The 24797-nt window shown below is 35.9% G+C and overlaps 1 protein-coding gene across 2 annotated transcripts; it reads right to left on the bottom strand.

Moving 5' to 3' along the window:
- Nucleotides 1–311: 311 nt before the first annotated feature.
- On the bottom strand, nt 312–22445 carry LOC134664422 (putative sodium-dependent multivitamin transporter). 2 transcript variants are annotated; one of them, XM_063521059.1, is made up of 11 exons: nt 22219–22445; nt 14979–15101; nt 14196–14758; nt 14014–14110; nt 13078–13242; nt 9046–9203; nt 7700–7904; nt 6390–6584; nt 5671–5835; nt 4004–4061; nt 312–3579 (listed from the first exon to the last, which is right to left on the bottom strand). In XM_063521059.1, exons 2-10 carry the CDS (start codon nt 15093–15095, stop codon nt 4041–4043), a joined length of 1686 nt encoding a protein of 561 aa, XP_063377129.1. In that variant the 5' UTR covers nt 15096–15101; nt 22219–22445; the 3' UTR covers nt 312–3579; nt 4004–4040. The 2 variants fall into 2 exon arrangements, with proteins under 2 accessions (XP_063377129.1, XP_063377128.1); XM_063521058.1 differs by lacking the exon at nt 4004–4061.
- Nucleotides 22446–24797: the final 2352 nt, after the last annotated feature.

The raw sequence follows: 24797 nt of genomic DNA on the forward strand, positions 1-24797 counted from the left end.
ATATCGACATAAAAGGAAAACCTCCAGGCAACCCCGGGCGATATGTGCGGCTGCAGTTTAAGGAAGTATAGGTACAGTCAACCGGGGTGAATAGGGATGGCTGGGGTGAATAGGGATAAAACTTAAAATGTGATTTGCTTAAATGTGGAGTGTCATGTAGTTCATATGTTCAGGTATCTATGAGATGTGTTTAAAAATAAGTAAAATTATTGCATTTTACTATAACATGTATTAGTCCTTTATTTATAAATATTTTTTAGTTTTTATACATTTTTATGCATAACAGCTTTATTAAAAATACCACGTATTCATATAAGATATAAACATTCTTGATACAGGTAAGTACTATGATTGTAGCTCTATACAATGCTCTAGATTTGATCAGAATGATACTTTCGTAGATTGTTAATATGTAATAACAAATGAATTGAGATTGATCATGATTAAAAAAAAAACACAATCAATAAACGTCCAAATTTCATTATATTTACCATAAAACAACATCTAACACCATTCATCTAATTATTATCTAAATTAATATATAAATAAGTAGCTAAAAATGCAACATTTATCATTCGAGGTTCACTCTTAACGTACCTAATACTTAAAATAGCAATATTACAAACTTATATATTAAAAATTCAGTTTTACACCTACTATTCAATAAATAACTTTTTTCTTATAAGCAATGGAAGATCGTTTTCTCGTTAAACTATCACAGCTGTGCAGTGCATTAATTGCCGACATAAACTCATTTATAACATTCTTACCTCAAAATGTGCCTAGGTACATACAAATACAAATACAATACAAATATTATAGGACATTATTACACAAATTGACTAAGCCCCACGGTAAGCTCAAGAAGGCTTGTGTTGTGGGTTGTGGGTACTCAGACAACGATATATATAATATACAGTGAAACCTGGTTAAGTGGGACCTGGATAAGTGAGAAACCTCTATAGCTGGAACTCATGGTGCGGTCCCGACACTTTAGCACTGAATTACCTCTGTTAGTGAGAAAAAAAGAACCTCTATAACTGGGATTAGTTGTTGTGATTTTATAGTCACATTTACCTCTACAATTGAGACAGAGAGTGTATTTTACCTCTTTTACTGAGACTATATTTATAAGATTACATTTTCCTAATTGTTTTTTTTTTATTTTATACGAATTACCTCTGTATCTGAGATAACGTCAATCTATGACCTCTCTAACTTGGACTTTATTGATCTATTTCCGTATTCTTCCTAACTCTTAGTCTATCCACAAATCTCGCATTTGCTTAATTGTGTCTAAACGACTTCAAGTTTCATTTAGTTGCTTTATGTAGTTAAAACTATCGAAACGAAAGCTGAAATTTTCGTTTAATTAATTTATAATACTCATTGCGTCTTCCGTCCGTATAAAATTTAATTGAAAAAATCTATCCTTTGGAAAATCATTCAAAATAAATTCAAAGAAATATTTAAATAGACTTAAAAAATATTTAGGGACAAGGATTATTTTACCTAAACATTTAAAGGTAATTACAAAATACCTTATTAACCACCTCTATAACTGAGATATATCCTCTATTCTCACCTCTATTAATGGGAGCCTCTGTAAATGAGACAGAAATTTATTTGTACCTGGCTAACTGGGAGCCTGGGTAAGTAAGTAAGTAAAACCTCTTTAAGTAAGACAAAATTTGCTCGTCCCTTGAGATCCCAGTTATCCAGGTTTCACTGTACAAAGACTTACAGACTTAATATATAAAGATATACAATACTTAAATACATAGAAAACAACCATGACTCAGGAACAAATATCTGTATCATCATACAAATAAATGCCCTTACCAGGATTCGAACCCGGGGCCATCGGCTTCATAGGCAGGGTCACTACCCACTAGGCCAGACCGGTCGTCATACTTTGTTTTTTTTTTATTATTATTAAATCATTACTATCCTGTTCTAACACTTATAATAATGAGGTTGTAATAATTATAGGTTAGGTAGGTATATAATTATTTATATTAAAAACTGTTAGAGCACTTTTACTCAATGGGGATCAAAGTAATACCTAGTTATTTATTATTTACGATACAAGTGCGGAAAGTAGGAAGTCCCTATTATCCCTTGGGTCGTGTTTTAACTTAAAGTACTTAAACTACATAGTAACATAGGAATCGCCTTTCCGCACTTGTATTGTAAATATCTATTACGGTACTCTTAAATGGTTATTGTCAAGCACAATTACTACCGTACTACAAAAATAAGTAGGTACCCTAAATAATAATATTGTCATATTACTAGTTTATTACAGGGTATTTTTTCAACACCGTTACTAAGTATACAGGATGTAACAAAAATAGTGGGGATCCGTTTAAGGGCATATTTGGTATCGTGTTCTGATTAGGAAAAAGTAGAAGAAAATTTTTCGCCTTTGCATGAAGAATAGCCGTCTTAAGACGACCTGCCCCATAGGAGTTTTTTTTTCGCGGCAAAAAAAAAATCTAGTTACTTTTCCCTAACCAGAACACGATACTGAATAGGTATGCCCTTAAACGGATCTCCACTATTTTGTTGTATCCTGTATAGTATAATAATAAGACCATAAAGTGTCGAAATTTACAGTATTTTATTTATATTCCTAAAATAAATACATATATGAATAATATCATGAAATATGCCTTGGTGATTTACCCTGGATATTCTTTGAATTTACTTGGATACTACCGTTCATAAATCTATACTTACCTACTTAACACTCTGGACCTTTTAGGATAATATGGTGAAATTTAAAAATTTCAATTACAATTATTAAGTACTTGAGTTATCATAAGTAAATTGGTAAATAACAGATACCGTTTAAGCTAACTCTGCACTGACTCTACGTACCTAGAGTTAGACCAAGAAAAGCCTGCAACCATTTTGATAGCACACGCAGTGCAAGTGTTGTTTTAAACGTCAATCTTCTATGAAATTATAACACTTGAGCTGCGTGCGCTATCAATATCGTTGCAGACTTGTATTGGTCTATTTACTTTCTACTATTTTATGTCGAACTGTACCTGTAAATCACAAAGGTGCATGGGGTTAGTGGCTATATTTACCTATATTTAGGAATGTGACTACGTAAGTATCCATTGAAGTCATTACACACTGAATAACAATTAAATATAGCCGCATATATGCCTTTTACTTAACAATAGACAAAGGATTAGCCGTTTTGGGCCAGCTACAAATCGAACGACTATACCTACTATTACGAGTGTATATGTATAAGTATTTTCACTAAGATAAGGGTGTAACAATCACAACAAAAGCAATAGCTTTAATTTATTCGAGACTCGTATTACGGCCAAATATCGATTTTATAGTTTATTAATTAGGTATTCACCTACCTAACTAAAAAAAATTGTCTGTCTGACTAAAATATCACTGAAAAGAAAATCATATACTCATTTTTTTACATTTACTACTTTTTTACCATTTGCTACTTAAATTATGACATAAATCTAAATTCAAGATACAAAACATAAATAAATTACACTACGTAGCCAGTTCGGTTGCTCACCGCTTTAACAGCTCGCACTGAAAACAAAAAATAAACCGTTGAATATAAGTGTACCTAGTCATTTCTATATAAGTATTATTGTATATAAGTTTTGGTAATGGCAACTGTAGATTGTCATGCGAATTGTATGGTCGATGGGGTCAAAAGGTCGATTAATTGTACATCAGTTGTCAGATCATTTCTTATCGATAAGGACATTGTATCTCATCGTTTCGGTGGTCTTAAATAACACCCATACATAAAATATAGACGATATCAAATTAACACCATTTTATATTGAAATCAGAGTAAATCTATACCAATAATTATACTTAAGCACAATGCAGTTTTATAGTACCTATCCAAATTCAAATTGTAAGCAAGCATAAAGACATGCAGTTAAATGAGCATAAAAATAATAAGCACTACTTGTATTGTAAGACTTAACAAGCTATGACATACCTCTTATATTCACAAAAACCCGACGCGTAAAGCTGGCTCATAGATAGGAGGCATCCATCTATAACAGATCACTAAGGAAGCATGCACATGCAAGACGAAATAGCAAACTAAATAATAAATAATATAAACTGGACGCCCACTGCAGCGCACGGGCAGTACGGACATACCATGCCAGTAAAGTTGTTTTCACCACACCAGCTCGGAAAGAATTACTTTGCACTTCAAAAACAAATAGCAAAGTTGCATTTTATCCACATGTGAGGCAAAGTAATCAAATGCAAATATTGAGTTGTTTTCTTATGTTTGCTGGTAGGATTGACTTTTAAATGATGATTTTGGATGATAAATATTTAATAACATTCATTTGGATTTGATTTGGGTTGATTTTGTTTGATATTTTACATTTAATATTTGCTTCGGGTTGGTGTGGTGAAAAATTTTGTGTTTCACTCGGGGGCAAATTTTGTTTAACCCTCGTGCTTTGAATCCCTCGCAACGCTCAAAATTCCATTTTTCGAATCTTTCGCTTTTTGGAATCTTTCGCTTGCTCGGGTATCAATATTAGCACGAGCAGTTAAACAACAACTTTGCCCCCTTGTAAAACAAATAACTATTGTAAACTGCTTAATGTTAACATGTAGATTTATAAATCTATTTCTCTAAATATATTTAGTAAAATCCCACAGTGAAGCATGGGTGCGTGAACTACTTTCGTGACTTGCGTAGGAATGTGCCAAACATGCGCTACAGTGTTATAAGCAAAATATAAGTATAAATCGGTAAGAAGACCAACAAGCAATGGTAATTTAGGGATTACTTCATCGTTATTAATTTGTTTTCAGACTCAAGAGCAACGAAGACGTAAAATAATATACAAATAACCTGCTTCATGCTTTTGAAATTCATATAAATGTGAAAGGTAGCTCAAGTTACATTCACCCAACAGAGAACCAACTTTGGTCCACATTAATAGCACGTTACGTATATCGTAAGGGTCTTATAAAAAATATCGCGAATGGACATCTAAAATCAACCACTTGAAGATATAATTTTAATGCAATAATTAAACCTGCACAGAATGAATCCCAATAGCTAAAGCCCAATGTAACCTGACTTTACGTAATCCAATAGTCAAATTACGTCACACTTTATAGATAAATCCATAACAAGATAAGTAAGAGGCATGCTGCTTGAAGTGGGTAAGCCGCGTGTGTGTTGTGCGCATGCTGAAGTTTAGAAGCAGTTTGCCCTCGCAGTAGAAATCCAGTCCGGCAAAAAAGAGTAGAAATTAAAATGTGGCAACACTGTAGTGTCGTCCCGTTTTCTTATATAAATTGGTTTGAAAGGGACGACACTACAGTGTTGCCACTTTTTAATTTCTACTCTTTTTTGCCAGACTGTACCTATTAATTTTTGGCTAGCGTAGAAACCATCGAGCGTGCAATACCAGGAGCCCGATTCTGATTTTAATTTATTATTCTGAAGCTTTTGTGGATGTTTGAGCTGTCAGCTGCCAACAGTGACATTTCTGGTTTAAAAATATCACCTTGTTAGAATCGGACTCCCAGCTGGCTGGCCAGGGACATGCCAATTGCCTTTTTTTGGATACCGGTCAATAGCGGCTTTTTGGCATAGACCCGTATATACTTCTAAAAAAACATTCATACCTGTACATCAGCTTTCGTCTCCTGCGTGTGTCGCAACCGGCGAGCGAGAGGCGGTGTGAAGAGTGCTGGGTCGGGATGCTTGCGACCAGCTCGCTGCCACGGGTGCTGCCGCTTCCACGCTAGTGACACAAGTGAACCTACCACCAGCACCCATACTAATCCTATCTGAAAATGACACCAAGTATTTTTAATCACTGATTAAACCAGAGAGGCGGAATATCTGGATGGAATCAGCACCGTTCTGTTGGTAAGGTTCGACATGCTAATGCCCAATAGATGACACCTTGCTGTCAACTCTATTGACAATTACTTAAGTTTCAAGATGACATGTTGACATGTACTGGGACCGCGTCGAGCACCAGTGCGTTTACCTTATTTTTCGAATAAAATATCCGCAGTCTGCGACGCGTCGTAAAAGCGAACGAGTATCAGCACTATCGGTGCTAAATTTAGGGCCTAGCCTCTGTCTGTTCTGTACTTTATTTGCTTTTATTTAGGCCTTGGTCTTCTCATTTTCTACTTTCAAAGAGACAGAGACCTAGAAAAGTGTTTTTAATTGCAAGTTGTTGGGAGAATAACAGTGGCCTATTTTATAAAGTTACAAGTTACAATTTTACAAGCGGAAGTCTCGTTCTAAAACATAGGGTTAGAAAGAGACTTCCGCTTGTAAATTGTAACTTGTAGCTTTATAAAATGGGCCACAGGTCATTTCTACTCACTGGGCTAGTCCACAAGTAAGACACTCTGTACAAGTAGAAGTAGTCACTGGGATCCGTCGTCCGAGTCTCTGGTAGGGTAATGTTGGCAGCACACCCAGCGACGCTGACCGGCAGACTGACGGGCGGCGGCCGCGGGCCTCCGAAACTGATCCACAGTGTTACAGCCATCCCGCTGAGTAGGGCCACGCAAACGCCCTGGAATTATAACGAAAAGATTTTTGATCACCATCACTGCTGAAGTAAATAGTTAATAGTGCGATTAAAATCTTACGTTTAACTTAACAGGGCATGTATAGGACGTTAATAGGTACCATCGCCCACACTGTTAACTGTACATCGGCGGACCTTATGCCTTTTGTAATAAGGTCCACTGATGTACAGTTAGGAGTGTTGCTGTTTGTACGTGCGATTTAATTTTTTCGGTTATTAAACTTAACAGGACATAAAAATAACATGAAATGAAAAAAGTGTATAGGTACCTTCACTAATCTACAAATCTGTGTGCAATTATTTTCTCGTAAACCATTAATTATTTCAACGAAATCTTTATAGATTACTAGATTATTCTAGTAATTGATTTGTGTACCTACAACATGAATTACATATAACGTGGTTCTATAGAATTGCAGCCAACCGTAAGATTAACTACGTATTTATTTACTTTTTTGCTCTGAAGTAGTGACTAGTCGTAGGTACTGGTATTACGTAACCAGTAGGTATTTACCTAACGGCTTTTTTATTAACAACTATAGCTCGTAATACATATTTATTTAAGCTAAAATCTTTGGTTCTTCATTAACCGTAAATGTTACTTGTTTTGAAAGATCTAGTAAGACTTATTAGATTTACATCTATTTAATATCTTTTCTATTATTTGCAAATAGAAATTTACGTTTTCATTTTCATGTATGCCGTGACTCCGTACCATTTAGCTTGAATTATCCATGCCAGAACTAGGTTTACATATTGCTTGCTTTGCATTCAGATTCAGAACTTTCACTACTTTTTCATTTGCGAAGGTAAAAAGCATGCACAAGGTGAATACTCCGAACATCTGACAGCTTAGATAGTGAGGGTCACTTGAAGTAAGCCCCTCAGCTCAGACCTTCGGCCACGAAGGCCACAGCAAGGAACATGAAGACATTCACTTACGTTTTCGTTAGTGAAGGTTGTGAACATGCCCAAAGTGAAAACTCCGAGCATTGGTCTTCCGACAGCTCCGAAGATGCTGAGCGCTGCTTGAAGCTGGGCGGCTGCCCAGACGTACTACCACGAAGGCCACAGCCAGGTACATGAAGACTTTCACTTACGTTTTCATTAGTGAAGGTTGTGAACATGCCCAAAGTGAAGACTCCGAGCATTGGTCCTCCGACAGCTCCGAAGATGGTGAGCGCTGCTTGAAGTAAGCCTCCCAAATGTTCAGCCACAAAGGCCAGAGCCAGGAATACGAGGCCATATCCGCAGGCAGCCAGCTTCGTCAGCCAGGGGATGTACGAGACACGCACGTGGCACCATCTTGAAATATACAAAAAAAAATTGGCTTTGTTGGTATAAGTTTAATAGGTACATTAGGTACTCAAAATATTTGCAACAGATACACATAACGTGAATACCTAGCTACTTTTTTATTTTTAAGACTTAGGTACATACAAGAAGTAGAATTATTTGCATTTATTTGGTGAATGGTGAAATGACGGGCGACAGAGAAGTGTGGAAGAGAAAGACATGCTGCGCCGACCCGAAGTGAATGGGACAAGGGCAAGAGAATGATGAAGTAGAATTATTTGCATTAATATGATTGATATCATTTAAAAACTGTAATATGCAAATACCTTGCAAATTACCTTGTCTAATGTTGCATCTTATCATGCTAAACAATGTTTCTTATTTGCTGTCTGTGTGTTTGTTTACTTGACATTATTCTTTAAGCCTTTTTAGTACTCTAGTAGGCGACTAGTTATTATCTAATGTTTTAAAATACTTACGATAATATTCCTCTTGAGTAGCATGGAATATTCAAAGGTCAGATTGAAAATCGCCTTTATGTTACCTATTTTAGTTAAGTTAGTTTCATCCCTGAGAAGTAAGTAAGTTAATTTTAATTCATCGATATCAGTATCAGTAATATATAACCCCCTATCAGTCTGAATATCATCGCACCGCTTAGCCCGTTTTATTTCCAAATCAATCAATCACCGCAAAAATTTAGTCAGTGACGCGGACTTCATAATGCTAAAGCTACCGTATCAGCCGGCCTAGCCAAGGTTACAATCGCTATCGCTTCGTCAACGAAAAGCGTCATGTCTCTCTATCACTCTTCCATATTAGCGCGACAGTGACAGTTGCGTTTCGATCGTTACGGAGCGTAAGCGATTGGCATCTTGGCTACGCGGCCAGCTGGCTTATTATGGATTGCTTTATCCACGTGATAAAATAACTGTCACTTTTTAACTCCGCGGGATAGAAAGTGACGGGCACCGTTTTATCACGCTGTCACGTAGACAACAATACTAGCCAAGGTGACAATCGCTATCGCTTCGTCAACGAAACGCTTTGTGTCTCTCTATCACTCTTTCATATTAGTGCGACAGTTGCGTTTCGATCGCTACGAAGTGTAGTGATTGGCATGTTGGCTACGCGGCCTGTTTTCACATACTTGCCAACGTAGTCAGTGAGCGTGACGGCAGCGAGAGCGTTGCAGGCGGCTGACACAGTGGACAGCGAGGCGCTGAAGATACCCGCCACGAACAAACCCGCCAGGCCGGGCACGGATTTCATCGCGTCCACCACGTAGTACGGCATTAGCTGGTCCATCTATCATGCAACATAACACTAATATTATAGCCTATACCTAGGGTTTCTGGTTTCTCGGCCTTTTTGATTTCTCGAGGCACGGGAATTCTCGACCAGGATTTCTCGAGTTTCTCGAGTATCTCGAGAAATTTTGAAAGTTGTAAAAACACCATGTTATTTCCATTTTTTTTGCTTTTTTACAAATAAGACTCACGCGAATCGTAGGTGAGATCAATAATCAAACGTATTGTAAATTTTTAGTCACCTTAAATTGCTCGTTTCAAACAAAAACTATACTTCTATAGGTGCAGGCGTGCGCGACGGCGATGTGATATGCTAATATAGTGTATAATATATCTTTATCTTGTCGTGTATATCTTAATAAATTTAACTTGATGTGACAAACTTACAGAAGTTTTACTAGGTAATATTAATACTTACTGAACGTAGCGACGAAGCTGCTACAATTGAGATATTTTGCTAATAGGAATATATTGGGACGATTTAATTTATCAATAGTAATTTAGTTTTGAGGTTTTTGTTAATACATCCTAGGTCCTATAGGCAATTCACTTTTGCATTAAAAAGAAGATACGAGATCTTGACTTCCTAATAAAACGGTAAGTATTGAAAAACACTTTTGAAAAATAAATCACGGCAAATATGTAACAATTAACAAATCATATACGATATTTTATATTATTTTGCTTTCATAAGTAATAGTAAAAAAAATAATAGCGTTTTTCAGTAAAAACACACGTCATGAATGTCAAGATAGTTCAAAAGTTTCAAAACATGAAAATCGATTGAAGCCAGAACGCTAGGGGACGGATCAAGGCAGTTTTTTTATTTGGTTGGTTAAATAACTACCTACTAGTAGTAAATGGTTTAAGTACATGAAAATGTAAAAAAAAAACATTGTTTACATTAATTTAACTACCTAAAGAAATACACTATATACACACCACGTGTTATACGCGTTTTCTTTTTACTTATCACAAGAGATTTATTTCTCGAGTTCTCGAGGCATAGACAATTTTTTTCCCGTCTCGACTTAGGACAAATTTCTCGAGATTTCCCGCCTCGAGAATTCTCGGGCAGAAACCCTACCTATACCACAGAATAAATAATAGTACTACCGTAAAGAAAGGAAACTTCCTACAAAACCGAAGTTTAAACAGCGGTTCAGGGTCGAATCATGCTGTCAAAGATTCAAAAATTGCTCAGAGCAATGCTGAGCCGAGCGGAGCCGAGTTTGGCCGAAGTCAGGAGTTTCGCAGCCCTGCCTATACTGTAACCCAGTAATATGACATTGTCATTAACGTCATTGTCTTGTCATCCAATGTCAAACAGGTTAAATTATCTGCATTGGTTAGTTAGGTATACCTAACACGTGCAGACAATTTAACCTACCTGTTTAAACATAATTTTTAAGAAAAAAAAACCGACTTCCATGGGGGCCGATGAAAGATTATTGTAGATGGTACACTATGTAGAAAAGGAGGTAAAACCACCCACTTTTCTACTAGCATTTCGCTTCTGTATAGTGGCTCCTCTACAGGATGGGCCAACGCCGGCCACTCCAAGGGACGCAGCCATGCGGTAGAATGAGATAGCAATATCACTTGCTCCCTCTAACGCATAAATGCGTCCCTTGGAGTGACCGGCGTTGGCCCATCGTGAAGGAGCCATGAGGGTCGTAGTTCTAGCCTAACCTAACCCACTCCTCAGATAGTAGTTCGGTTCTGTGCGGATCGCAGTTCGAACCTAATCAAACCCACTTTTCAAGTAGCATTTCGTTTCTGTAAGGCTCGCAGTTCTAACCTAACCTAATCCTTGTTCGGTTCTGTGAGGATCGCAGTTCAAACCTAACCTAACCCACTTAATGGCGCATGCCGTGCGGTGTACGGGGGTTTAAGCGAGAGGGGCTAGTAAGATTGGCATCATCGTACTTTATACCTACATAAATTTTATGGTAGGTAATCATAGTTGTTTATTTAGTTAAGGTATCATAGTGGTTTTCTGGATCAAGGTCCGGGTCCGAGTCCGGGTCCGAGTCCGGGTCCGAGTCCGGGTCAGAGTCCGGGTCCGAGTCCGGGTCCGAGTCCGGGTCCGTGTCCGGGTCCGAGACCGTGTCCGAGTCCGGATCCGAGTCCGGATCCGAGTCCGGTTCCGAGTCCGGGTCCGAGTCCGAGTCCGGGTCCAATCCGGATCCGAGTCCAGGTCTGGGTCCGAACCGGATCCGGGTCCGAACCGGATCCGGGTATGAGTCCGAGTCCGGGTCCCAGTCCAAGTCAAAATCGAAATTCGTAATCACCAAACGTGTACCATGCGTCATTGAAGAGTTCTGTTCTGGTCATCATCAGCAGTTCCACTTCATCAAATGCGACAGTTTTTAACATAAATGCTTGATTTTATGATGAAAATACAAAAAAATCTATACGTATGCCTTTAATATTTGAGGAGTTCCCTCGATTCCTTATGGATCCCATCATCAGAACTCGAGCTTGACAAAAATGTGGCTTAAAAACTTAACTTGCTTAACGAACATAACGAAAAGGAAAAATCGCCAAACGTGAACTATGCGTCGTTTAAGAGATCTGTTCTGATCATCATCAGCAGTTCCACTTCATCAAATGCAACAGTTTTTAATGAAAATGCTTGATTTTCTGATGTAAATACAAAAATCTCTATACGCATGCCTTTAAGATTTAAGGAGTTCCCTTGATTCCTCATGGATCCCATCATCAGAACTCAAGCTTGACAAAAATGTGGCTTAAAAACTTAACTTGCTTAACAAACATAACGACGAGGACAAATCGCCAACCGTGAACTATGAGTCGTTGAAGAGTTCTGTTCTGATCATCATCAGCAGTTCCACTTCATCAAATGCAACAGTTTTTAATGAAAATGCTTGATTTTCTGATGTAAATACAAAAATTTCTATACGCATGCCTTTAAGATTTGAGGAGTTCCCTTGATTCCTCATGGATCCCATTATCAGAACTCGAGCTTGACAAAAATGTGGCTTACAAACTTAAATTGCTTAACAAACATAACGAAGAGGACAAATCGCCAACCGTGAACTATGCGTCGTTAAAGAGTTCCGTTCTGATCATCATCAGCAGTTCCACTTCATCAAATGTCACTTTTTTGGGTGTATATGCTTGATTTGTTGATAAAAACCCAAAAATCACTATATGTATGCCTTTAAGATTTGAGGAGTTCCCTCGATTCCTCATGGATCCCATCATCAGAACTGGGTTTTGACAAAAACGGGACCAATCTGTATGCATATACATTCAATCAAAAAAAGAATTTTCAAAATCGATCTAGTAATGACGGAGATATGGAGTAACAAACATAAAAAAAATATAAAAAAAAATAAAAAAATAAAAAAAAACATACAACCGAATTGATAACCTCCTTCTTTGAGATTTGGAAGTCGGTTAAAAAACAAAAGTTTACCTCAAATATTAATATTGTGCTTCAATTATCTTTGCGATGTCAATACAAAGTTAAATAACATTGCCTAACATCCATCTTTCCACTCAATAAAGATAGAGTTCGAGTATAAAAAAATATACGACACATTTTCATTTTAAGTCACACGCCTTTTTGACGCTTGGTTCCCGTAAGCACAGAATAAATAATAGTACTAGGTATAGAAGACTCACTCTGTAACAAAACGCGTCTGTCACGATCAGCACAGATATGGCCGCTAGGTGGCGACAGCGCCACGCGCGGCTTATGGCAAACCCCAAAATTGGGGTCGAACGGATGGACTTTTAGCTACCTGTAGCAAAGCGACGGAATCGCGGAGTGAGGCACGCCTGCCGTAAGTCACAAATCCTTAGTCACAAGTCTGATAGTGGCTTCCCAGAAATAAGTTTACCTTAGTGATACTGCCGGCCGCCAGTGGGTCGCAGTCCTTGTACACGGCGAAAATACCGAGCCCGCTCATGCACGTGCAGATGCTGAGCACGGAGAGCACCGGCCAGCTCCACCACAGGCACGCTTGGGAGCGCTCCAGCGTTCTCACCGTCTGAAGACGCTGAATCTACACAGTAGGAAAGTATTTTAACCTTTGCGTTTTTCTCGTCCAATCAAACGTATGATTTCTTAGTCTATTTAATTGCTGATTTGAATTTCGTCGTTACAGAAAAATAAATGTGATACCTACAACAGCCCTAGTACTACTTATTCCAGCAATATTTTAATCAAGACCTGATAAAGCATGGAAAGTATCCTTAACGAATCTTTTTAAGAAATTGGTAAAACTATAAAGGGGTCATCCATTAATTACGTCACACGTTTAGGGGGAGGGAGGGGGTCAAGAAAATGTGACATATTGTGACATGGGGGAGGGGGGAGACACAAACTTTGTGACGTCACTTTAACTTCATCAGTAACCGAAAATTTATTTAATTTATTTAGTTCGCTGTACATTTAAATAACAAGTTTTTAAAACGAAAATACTTTTTAGTCGTTTAATTTTCTTTCCTATGCAGTTTTGGGTTATAAAATTACTAATATTTATATCGTCAAAAATATTTTGATAAAATATTAATCATACTTAGGTACTTACTTAATTCGATTTGGCGATTTCGTAGAAAAAATGTGACGTCACACTAGGGGGGGAGGGGTTTGCCAAATGTGACCAAGTGTGACAAGGGGGGGGGAGGGGTAAAAAAACCTAGAAATTGGTGTGACGTAATTAATGGATGACCCCAAAGCTACGTATGCTTTAAAAATATTATTTGAGGATACTTTCCATGGTTTATCAGCTCTTGATTAAAACATTGCTAGAATAAGTAGTAGTAGTACTTACCTGCGTATGATTAACCGCATACAGAGACAAATAGGTGATCAAACCCCCGAAGTTCAGTGACCACCAAGTATTCCTTACTGTCGGGTCGAAACTAAAACTGAAAAACAAAATAATAGTATAAGCAGACAAGTTCACACATACATTACTTTGTTTTCTTATTAAAGCTGTATTAAAGAACATACCTGTCAAACTCAAGCCTTCCTCTCTCTTTCGCAATTGTAAATATTTTCCCAAAGCCTCCAAGCTGTACAGAACTGAATACAACTACGCTGAACACAGCACCGAACATCAATAGGGATTGCAAAAGATCAGTCCAGATTACGGCTTTCATTCCGCCTAAAGTTGCGTAGAAAGTACACACCAATCCAACGACTAGTATAGATATCAGTCTGTCCAGGCCTGTGACGGCTTCGAGGACTATAGCAGGAGCATATAGCACAATACCGTTGTAGAGCACCATTTGTAAAGTGTAGGTGAGGGAGGCTAGCATTCGTATGTGAGGCCCGAAGCGCAGTTCCAAGTATTCATAAGTACTCGTCTTCTGTAGCCCGAAGAACACTGGCAGGTAATACCGACTTGCGATCGGCGTGGCCATGCCATACGATATGTTGATGACGACGAATTGCATTCCATAGGAATAATTTTCTGATGACACCCCGAGAAGCGTAATGGCCGACATGAAAGATGCCATCAGGGAAACTGCCACGGGCAGTATAGACATGTTTCGATCTGCGAGAAGATACTCCTGTAAAAAGAGTATACATATATACACATATTAATATGAAATAAATTCGTTTATCGTATGAAATAACTAATTGCATAATTTCGTAAACAATAGAGACGGTAGTCTTAAAAGTTTTTGTAGGTAATTTAAACCAAAAAACAAAACAAATGATATTAATAGTACAGTTACTGAATAGTGATTGAATTACAGTAGCCCATTGGTAATTTAGGAAGTTAATAACCTCATTTGTTTTTTGTTTTCCGCCGCTGAAGCGAAAATATAGTCCAATTGCGATGGATGCAATCATTGTTAAGGCCATTATCGCGTAGTCCCATACTCCGAAAACCGATTGCGCCATCTTTTCCTGAAAATACAATATCTTACGTATATTTGACTGAAATTTCAATTTAGTTGTCATCTGCAATCGGTTTATATCGCTTCTTGAAAATTAACCTAAAATTGTAATGACATTACCCAAGGTAATTATTAGAATTAGGATTGTTCATATTTTTTAAATGTTCTATTTCGAAAACCATTTCGAGAAATAAGGTTTTTAAACAGTTTCCGACATTTGCTGCGATATAATAATTGAGGATTGAAGATATTTCAACAAATATCCTTATGACCTTAGTTTGACCTTCTCCTGGGCTGAATGTAAAGTCATCGCATAATAAAAGTTATCGAACCATAGTAAATAAATCTGTTACTCACGTAATTGTCAAAGTTAGACCAAATTTTGCAACGATTTTGATAGCATACCCAGTGCAGGTGTTATTTTAAACTTCTATGAAATTATGACGTATATACATATAGCTGTCTGAACCTATAATGATTAAGGAACTTTTTGTCACCATCCACAATCAGCTTCGGGTCAAGATTATTAAAAGTGGTCAATTATCAATTGCAAAATTAACCATGTGGTATGAAGCAATTTGGTTCAATCATTTCTATAAACTAAGACACGATTGGCTACTACGTATACAAGTACAATAATTAATCTGTTAAATAAAGTATTTTAGTAATAATTTTGAAGTAGGTAAGTATAGTACATTATTGCAGAGGCCGGGAAAGGGCAATTCGTGGATGAGTTTCGATTTTGTCGGACGACGCGAAGCGGAGTCCGACAAAGAAGACGAATCCACGAATTGCTATTCCTGCCGAGGCATATATAGTGCTTTTCTCCAAACATGCGAGGAAATAAGCTAAAATAATTATTATTTAACCATCAAGCATCACTCAAATCAAACTTTCACATCCAAAATGTCAAAAACAATTTCCCTCTTTAATTATTTTTTTAAAGTTAATGTTACAAACTTATTCTGCCATTCAGTATTCGTTCATTCAATATAATTGTGCAATATAGTTGGTCAAACCAACTTTTCAGTCAGTAAGAACCAGGAAAACTATACCCATCCTTTTCTTTTGGGTGCTAGTACTAGTGTAAGACAAAGATAGTATGATTCTCTTTGTCTATGTTTGAAATGAAAAAGTCCTTTGACAAACTATATAAGCTTTATGAACACGGATGAGATTTAAAAAAAATATAAAAATAATCTTTGATTTTATTAAGCAGTATTCGCACGATCATACACGTGAAATGATAGCTGATCGGGTCGTGTAGAAGCGGCTCGCGGCAATAATAAGTGGCCGTTTGCGTTTTATATTATTAAAAAGTAAAAAACACTACAGTAATAAGTTATTACTGTAGTGTTTTTTTACTTCCCGTCCGCTAGAACAGGACAGCGATAGTTTGATGTTTTTTAATTAGAGTTTGACATTAACGAAGAACTTCCCGTAGTATTTTTGCTACAGTAAGGTGAACATTTCCGAGCATATTGGAGAAAAATAATTTATATTAGGTTAAATGGTTCATTTACCTTTACACGGGGTATTTACAAGAGACAGTAAGATAATTAGGTATAAATTACTAAAACACATAAACAGGAATATAAATCTAAGGGCCCCCCCGCATCTAGCGTCTTTCGAGCGTCGGCGTCTGTCGGCGTCTGGTCAGCGCTATGGAAAATGACGTCGCTGCGCAGTTGCGTCGACGTTGCGTCGAGCAGCGGCCATAGAGTTGTAGACGCCGACGCTCGAAAGACGCTAGATGTGGGGCGGCCCTTAAACTAACTACAATTAAAATAACCTAAAATTAAAACTACCTACAAAACTAAAACTAAACCTAAAAAAATACCTAAAAATCTATATCTAGAGAGGGCCCCTGGGGCATAGTGCCAAGAATGCTGGCAGCATTTCCTCGCTGGATCGCAACGCTTATGCGTTGAGCGAGAAAGCTGCCAGCTCTTTTGTCCCCATTAGGTATTATATATAATGTATATGTATGTCAAATAATTAAAATTTTAACAGGTGTGTGTAAATGTCGACCTGGGAAACGGTTTTGTAAACATCTTAATGTCAAAACTTGAATAAAAATGCATTAAGGTTTAAAATTCCTTCTCTACTTTCTACTCATAACACTTAAATTTCACGATTGACAAGTTCTCACATAAAATTTTAAGCTTTCAACCATTGACATATATATTACTTCGTAAGGACGCGGTTAACGAGCACTGAAAAGGGGGCCGCTACATGGGTGTGATAATCGCATTTATCACACCACGGCGCTCAGTCGTGTGGCGAGTTGCGCAGTAGAAAGTTGTCACGCAGCATAACATAAAAATGCCTCATTGCGTTGTAAAAGGGTGCAAAAATCATGATCGGAAGTGTAAGAAAAAAGATGGGATCTCATATCATCGGTAAGTAATTTCCAATTACGTTTATTTATTGCTTAAACCCAATTTTAAAAGATAATTTTATTTCATTCTCACGCGCTACTGATGTTCGCTCGTACGTCATAGCGCTAACACATTAACCTTGTAAGGACGTAATTTCTCTTTGGAAGTTATTATGAAGTAGAAATGCATAATGCGTAATTTGTATAGGTAAATTTACTTAAATATGATTAGTTCATTACCTACCGAATATAATTACTGAAATTAAAGTAAGTACCTATTGTCTGTTTTACAGAGTTTGATCCCGTTTTGTTTTACATAATTATTAAAAACATTCAAAATAACCAGATCAAATATTTGTTATTGTTTTATTCGTTGACATAGGGACTTATACGCACTTTAATTTAGGTATATATATTAATTCATGTCAGGTATAAGTGTTTAATTAAATGTTGGTAAAACTCAAAAAAATTTAATAGGTAAGCGCTAGCAACAAAGCGCGCATTTTTAAACACCGATTAATTCACATCGCTGTATTTATTACTTTTAATTACCTACTTATATTTTTGCATCATGTTTGTATCGCTGTATAGATTCCTTCTTTTTTACTCTACCTGTTTTGCAAGCAAGAAACTGATAGAAACAGTTGTTCGCCGCATTTTACGCGCGAAAGCGCGGGAGGTACTTATCGGACTGTAGCTAGTAGCTCGGCCAACTTTTTGACCTTGACAGAGCCGGCTTACACAGGGCGGCACACCGCACGGCGCGAATGTTTAAAATATTGCATTGCCGCCTGAGACGATAATGACATCACAAAATAACGTAGAATAACGGAAACTTAGAGGGATAAGTTCGCCTTTGTACTGCCTATCCTGTGCCATAAATTTGTGTTTTGTACAATAAAGAGTTTATACATACATACAATCTAAGATACATTTTTATGATTTTTAATATAATTATTCTGATTGACATTTGTATTTGAACTGATTATATACTTTACATTTAGTTAAATTTCATCCAATATTATGTAACAAATCTTGACATGTAATTAATTACCTTTAACAATAAAAATATGAATTTGTTTGAAATATTGCAGATTTCCTTTTGATCCAACACGAAATGAAATTTGGAGCGGTATTATTCGTCAACGTAATGACCCTTATTTTAAAGAAAATATTAAAGATTAAAACTCATTTGTTAAAAATAATGTATAAAGAAGAAAACATGTTTGAAACTGCTGTTTCCATAATTTTATAACTTGGCCTTTTAAAACTATATATTGTCCTTTTTTGATTTTCATTTTCTTCCTTTACTGAGTTGTTTATTTGATGCAAACTGTAAAGAAATTTGATTCCCGTAAGGTATACGTACTGGAGCTAGACGCGGTCCCAGTACATGTCATCTTGGAACTTAAGGCATTGTCAATAGAGGTGACAACAAAATCACAATGTATCATCTATTGGGCATTAGCATGTCGAGCACTAGTACGTTTACCTTACTACATCGCATCCCGGCTTTAAAATTGAATATTACTACTCAGACAAGGCATGAACGTTACATAGAGTCAGACCAAGAATAGTTTGCAGCGGATTTGATAGCCCACGCAGTGCAAGTGTTATTTTATTTTTATGTGTTTTTATTTGTTATTTAAACTTCTATGAAATTATGACGTATAAATGACATTTGCACTGCGTGGGCGATCAAATTCACTGTAGACTTTTTTTGGTCCGACTCTAATTCAAGTTCCTTGACTTTACATGATGTCTGATGACTTCTCAATAATTCGTTTTTATTAGCATTAGAAAAAAAGTAAGCAATATTAACGTGCCATTATATTGAAAATCACTTTTGAAAATAAGTCACGGAAAATGTGTAACAGTTATAAATATAAATCAATATCATATACGATTATTTACATTCTTCTGCTTTCATAAAGAATAGTCAGTAATTTTTAAGTAGCGCTTTTCTATAAAAGACACGTCAAGATTGTTTACCTCTTTTCTAATGTACCTACGAACGTAACAAATTATAGCTAGAAACGTCCATAAATCCATCTTATGCGTTTTAACCAGTGAAGAGTCACTAGCCACGGACCACGGACTCATGCTATTCCATATTTTTCTACATTATTAGCGATCCGCCCCGGCTTCGCACAGGTTAACAAATTATACACCAGAACCTTCCTCAAGAATTATTGATAGGTGAAACAGTATGAAAATCCGTTCAGTAGCTTTTAAGTTGATCGCGAACATAAATACAAACATTCAAACAGACAGACGCGGCGGGGTGCTTTGTTTTATAAGGTGTAGTATTGTCACATTACACCTACATTTTAATACAATACTTATACACGTACATCTTAATACAATAAATATAGTTTTAATCAACCATAAACTTATTCGACGCTCCTGTGATATAAACCGCGAATAAACTTAACAAGCCTTGTACGCCCATACAAAGTTATCGCGTCGAGCGTCGAGCGTCGAGCTTACGTAGTTGTACGCAGTGTGTAACAGATGGCGCTTTTTTTCTGACATGAAGATCGCAACAGGCAATTCGTATGCATGCGCTCATCCATAGTTTATATCTATGCTTTCAACCCTCAATTTTACAACTTTAGGGTGTAAAATGCAGGTATGTACCTATTTTAAATACCTCTTTTTCATATCTTTACATAGAGCGTTCTTAATAACTTATTACCAACCGTCTCAGTTAAACGGTAGATACCTTCCTGCTTGATAAAATTTGGTACCTCAACTACCTACTTACTTGCTAAACCGTTCTGTAAAATTCAAATCTCAAATCAAAGTTTTTTGTCAAGTTCAATGCCTTTGCCACGTGAGTGTCTGATGATAGTCTAACGGGAAAAGCAGGTAAATACAGAATTTTTGAGTAGTTTGCTATTTCAAATCAATTTTATGCTGAATTATACAATTTTATTATGCGCTGTGGGCCTACCGTGAACCACGTTCGACGTGTTGCCTCCATGTCACACTTACGTACGAATTTACAAGTGCGACAGAGAGGCAACACGTCGAACGTGGTTCGCGGTAGGCTCTCTGGTCTTCTACCTAGCACAACCTGCAAATTGCAATAGTGCGTCCGATATAAATGTTTTGCAACGCAACGTTAATTTCGACGTCTAGGGAAAACACACACCCAATACATGCTCGTATAAGTATATACTTAGTTACTACCTGATGATTGCTAAAATATCATGCACCGAACTCAATCGGAAGTTACCTACCTAATATACATTTTTAGGGTTCCGTACCTCAAAAGGAAAAAACGGAACCCTTATAGGATCACTCGTGCGTCTGTCTGTCTGTCTGTCCGTCTGTCACAGCCGATTTTCTCCGGAACTACTGGACCAATCATTTTGAAATTTAGTACATATATGTAAGTTTGTGACCCAAATACGGACATGTAACGTAAACAAATGAATTTTAAACATGGGGGCCACTTTTGGGGGGTAAATGAAAAAATTAAAAAAGAAAATTTTTCAAACTATATCATGTTACATATCAAATGAAAGAGCTTATTGTAAGGATCTCAAATATACATTTTTTATAATTTTCGAATAAACAGTTTAGAAGTTATTCAACAAAATAGGCAAAAAATGACCATTCCCCCCCCCCCCTTTATCTCCGAAACTACTAGGTCTAAAATTTTGAAAAAAATACATAAAATAGGTCTATACCTATAGATGACAGGAAAACCTATTAGAAATGTACAGTCAAGCGTGAATCGGACTTAATTACAGTTTTTGATCCGGCCCCTACGGATTTTTTAAAGAGATTTCACTCACGTTTCACATAAAAAATACATTGTTAAAAATTGTGTAATATACGTAACCCTTGGAACGCGAGTCCGACTCGGACTTGGCCGGTTTTTATTATAATGGAGATATATGAGGATAGGTATTTCTTATAAAAAATAAAGACACATTTAAATAATATACTTACATACTAAACTTACAGTCTACACCGGTTTAATTACTTCCTAATTAGTAATTAGGTATCTATCAAGATGAAGAAGAAAGTTAAGGATAAAGCATGTATACAGGTATTTATAATAAAACTAAAAGATACGCAGAAGGGGATTCCTTTTATAAAATGTTATCATTATTAGATAATGATTTGATATTAGTAAGTAAATTAATAAATAGTTAATTACTTCAATGCTAATTACTGCAAATTAATTAAATCAAATGATGATATGTACCTACATATATAAATGATATATTATTTGTAATAATTGTAATATTAGGAAATACTGGCTTGTGTAGCGTGTTAAAAATATACTATAGTTTTGAAAAAAATCTAGCCCTATTGCAAAAAATATGAGTAGGTACCTTAGTAGAGCGAATAATGATTTCTTAAAATATACCTACCATGTTAAAGCAATACCTACCTACTTTTTATTTAAAAATATGAATAAATAAATTATAATATTAGGCAATTTTTTTAGAATACGTACCTAGTTCAATTAGAATTTGTCACTTACTCGTTATTAAACAATTTTATTACAAAAAAACACTTAAATTATAACATTGATACCTAACTGAAATTCCTACGATAACAAAATCATATAATAATCATTTAAAATTAAAACATTGTGCACATCTATAATTGATAACAAATCATCTTTTTCTAATAATTCATATTACAAAATTAAATAACATATTTAAGTCATAAATTTCTTACATCATTGGAATAGCATTATTTATTTAGCCTTCATTATACTTACAAGTCTGGCTGGAGGTCGTCGAATCCAGAATAACTATTTTTTGTTTGTTAATTTTTCAAATCACAATATCACTTCTCTTAGAATTATTTGTTAACAGACAGTTATTTTCACGATCACATAAACTTAACCTAAAAATATTAACATTACGCGTATTATTTATGAATTATATTGTGTAATGCTATATCACGTCTGATTAGCACCAGTGAATCTGGTGTAATGTCATTATGTCACTGTAATGTATATAATACTGGGTTTTAGATGATGGCAGCATTGCTTTAGTTCACTGGCTGAAGTTTATAGGTTATGTTTTGGGCGATATCGTACGATATCTGCCAACAAGTTGCCCCTTTAAGCGGCTTAAGCGCTTTACGTTACACTGTTCAACTGTTCTTATCAGAAAGCAAACTTTGGTCAACCATACGTTCTTAAATAATTTCAATCAATCAATTCCGATCACAGTTTTTATAGATAGTTTCGTTGGCATTTTTATGCACAATATACAAAAAATAAAATAAAGTGGTAGAAGCATTATTTATATACTTACTATTATGATTGCTTTCTAACACGAAGTCTGTTTTCTTTACGTCGGATTTTTTTTGCGCCTGGAATAAAGCAAAGGGGTCGAAAACTGGTTTCCAGCTTTTAAGTCTCTGGAGCCCGATTCTGATTTAAATTTCTTATTTTGTACAAAACGGTGACATCACCAACTTTTTACAATGGATGGCTATCAATGTAACGTAAATGAGCCTAAAAAACTACGTTTCATAATTTCAAAAATGTTTTTTAAACTTAATTTGTCCACGCCTATTTTTTGAAAATTGTATGTTATATTTGTTCTCAAAAACACGAGCTCTTTTGATTATTATGAGAGGAAAAAAGTTTCAAATCTATGTATAGGTATCCATTCCGTTATAATTTTTCATAGAATTTGTAACACGGTAACGGAATAAAGAAAAATTATATGGATATTTTGAGACACTTTATTCTCCTATCAGGATCGAAAGAGAATACATACTTGATACATACCTCCTGAAAAAATTAAAAAAAATGTTCGTCCTACTTCATATTTAAAAAAAACTAAAGCGCTTTGCGCTGATAACGTATGCGCACGCATATTACCGCCTTCGACAAGTTTACAAAACAATGGCCACACCAACTAATAGATTAATGATACTTTTAACCTTGTTCTTTGAACAGAATAACACTGCATTTGCATTTTTAATGATGAGAAGTAATAAAATTATTATTTAATAGGTATTTCATCCTAGTAATTAATCATTGATTAGGTACATAGACTGCGGCGCCATCTATACGTAAACAACCAAAGGCAGTAACTTCAGTCAGTCATGGGGCTTGGTGTGTAAATTATTATTATGTAAGGTCTTACTTCTGTTGCTACTCGCTAGGTGGCGCTATTGCACTTGTATGTTATACAGGGCGTCCCAAGACTATGGGACATCAAAGGAAAGTACCTTAAATATCGTAGATAGCAATGTTGGCCGAAACGTTAATGCAATTGAAAATTCTTGACCATTAACCAGTACAAGTTGAACCGTCAACTCTAACCGTCCATTACCGTTCACGGCTCAATTTGTAATGGTTCATGGTCAATTGCAATTAACGTTCGGCCAACACTGGTAGATAGGATATTTTGCTGAAAGAAGATATTATTTTAATTAAAAAAAAAATTAAAAACTGCATTCATAGATTTTTAAATAATTACATGGTTGAACCGGGAATAGAACCCGCTACACAAGAAAAAAAAATTACGCTGTAGCTTTATCATACCGATAGAGCTTCATCATAAGGATTATTTTAAGCTAAATAACAGTGTCAGAAATAAAAGGAAGACCATGAATTTTAACATTTGATGTGAAATTTAGCGAAATAATCAAAAGAGTGCGGTCAGTGCGGTGCGACTTTGTATTCAACAGAATGGGACTAATTTTGAGCATTTGATACATTAAATTGATTAATTTTTAATTAAAAATGATAAAAATCATGGTCTTCCTTTTATTTCTGACACTATGTTATTTAGCAAAAAATAATCCTTATGATGAAGCCTTTCGATCGGTATGATTAAGCTACAGGGTAATTTTTTTTGTCGTGTAGCGGGCTCGATTCCCGGTTTAACCGTGTAATTATTTAAAAATATATAAATGCATATTATATCGTTTTTTAAATTAAAATAATGTCGTCTTTTAGTAAAATATCCTATCTACGATATTTATGGTACTTTTCCTTGATGTCCCATAGTTTTGGGACGCCCTGTATACCATCCATATACAATGTAAAATAGTAATACTAGTATAATCATTTAAAAAGATGTAAGGTAGGTATGCACCTAGTGCCTGGTGAGGATGCATTTTTTTGCTGTAACCCCTATATGTATAGCATTTGTAAAGAATAGGGGCTGTATGGGCAGAAAATTTTCGAAAATAATCGCCGCAAAGATTAAAGAATATGTGTGTGTGTGTCCCTCTAACATTTAAACAAATTGTCGTTGGTAGGAAAGAAAGATGAAAATATCATTCAATAAAATAAAATCAATATATTATACAAATTTTAATAATTGAGAT

This window comes from Cydia fagiglandana, chromosome 5 (assembly GCF_963556715.1).
Source record: "Cydia fagiglandana chromosome 5, ilCydFagi1.1, whole genome shotgun sequence".
Classification (NCBI taxonomy): domain Eukaryota; kingdom Metazoa; phylum Arthropoda; class Insecta; order Lepidoptera; family Tortricidae; genus Cydia; species Cydia fagiglandana.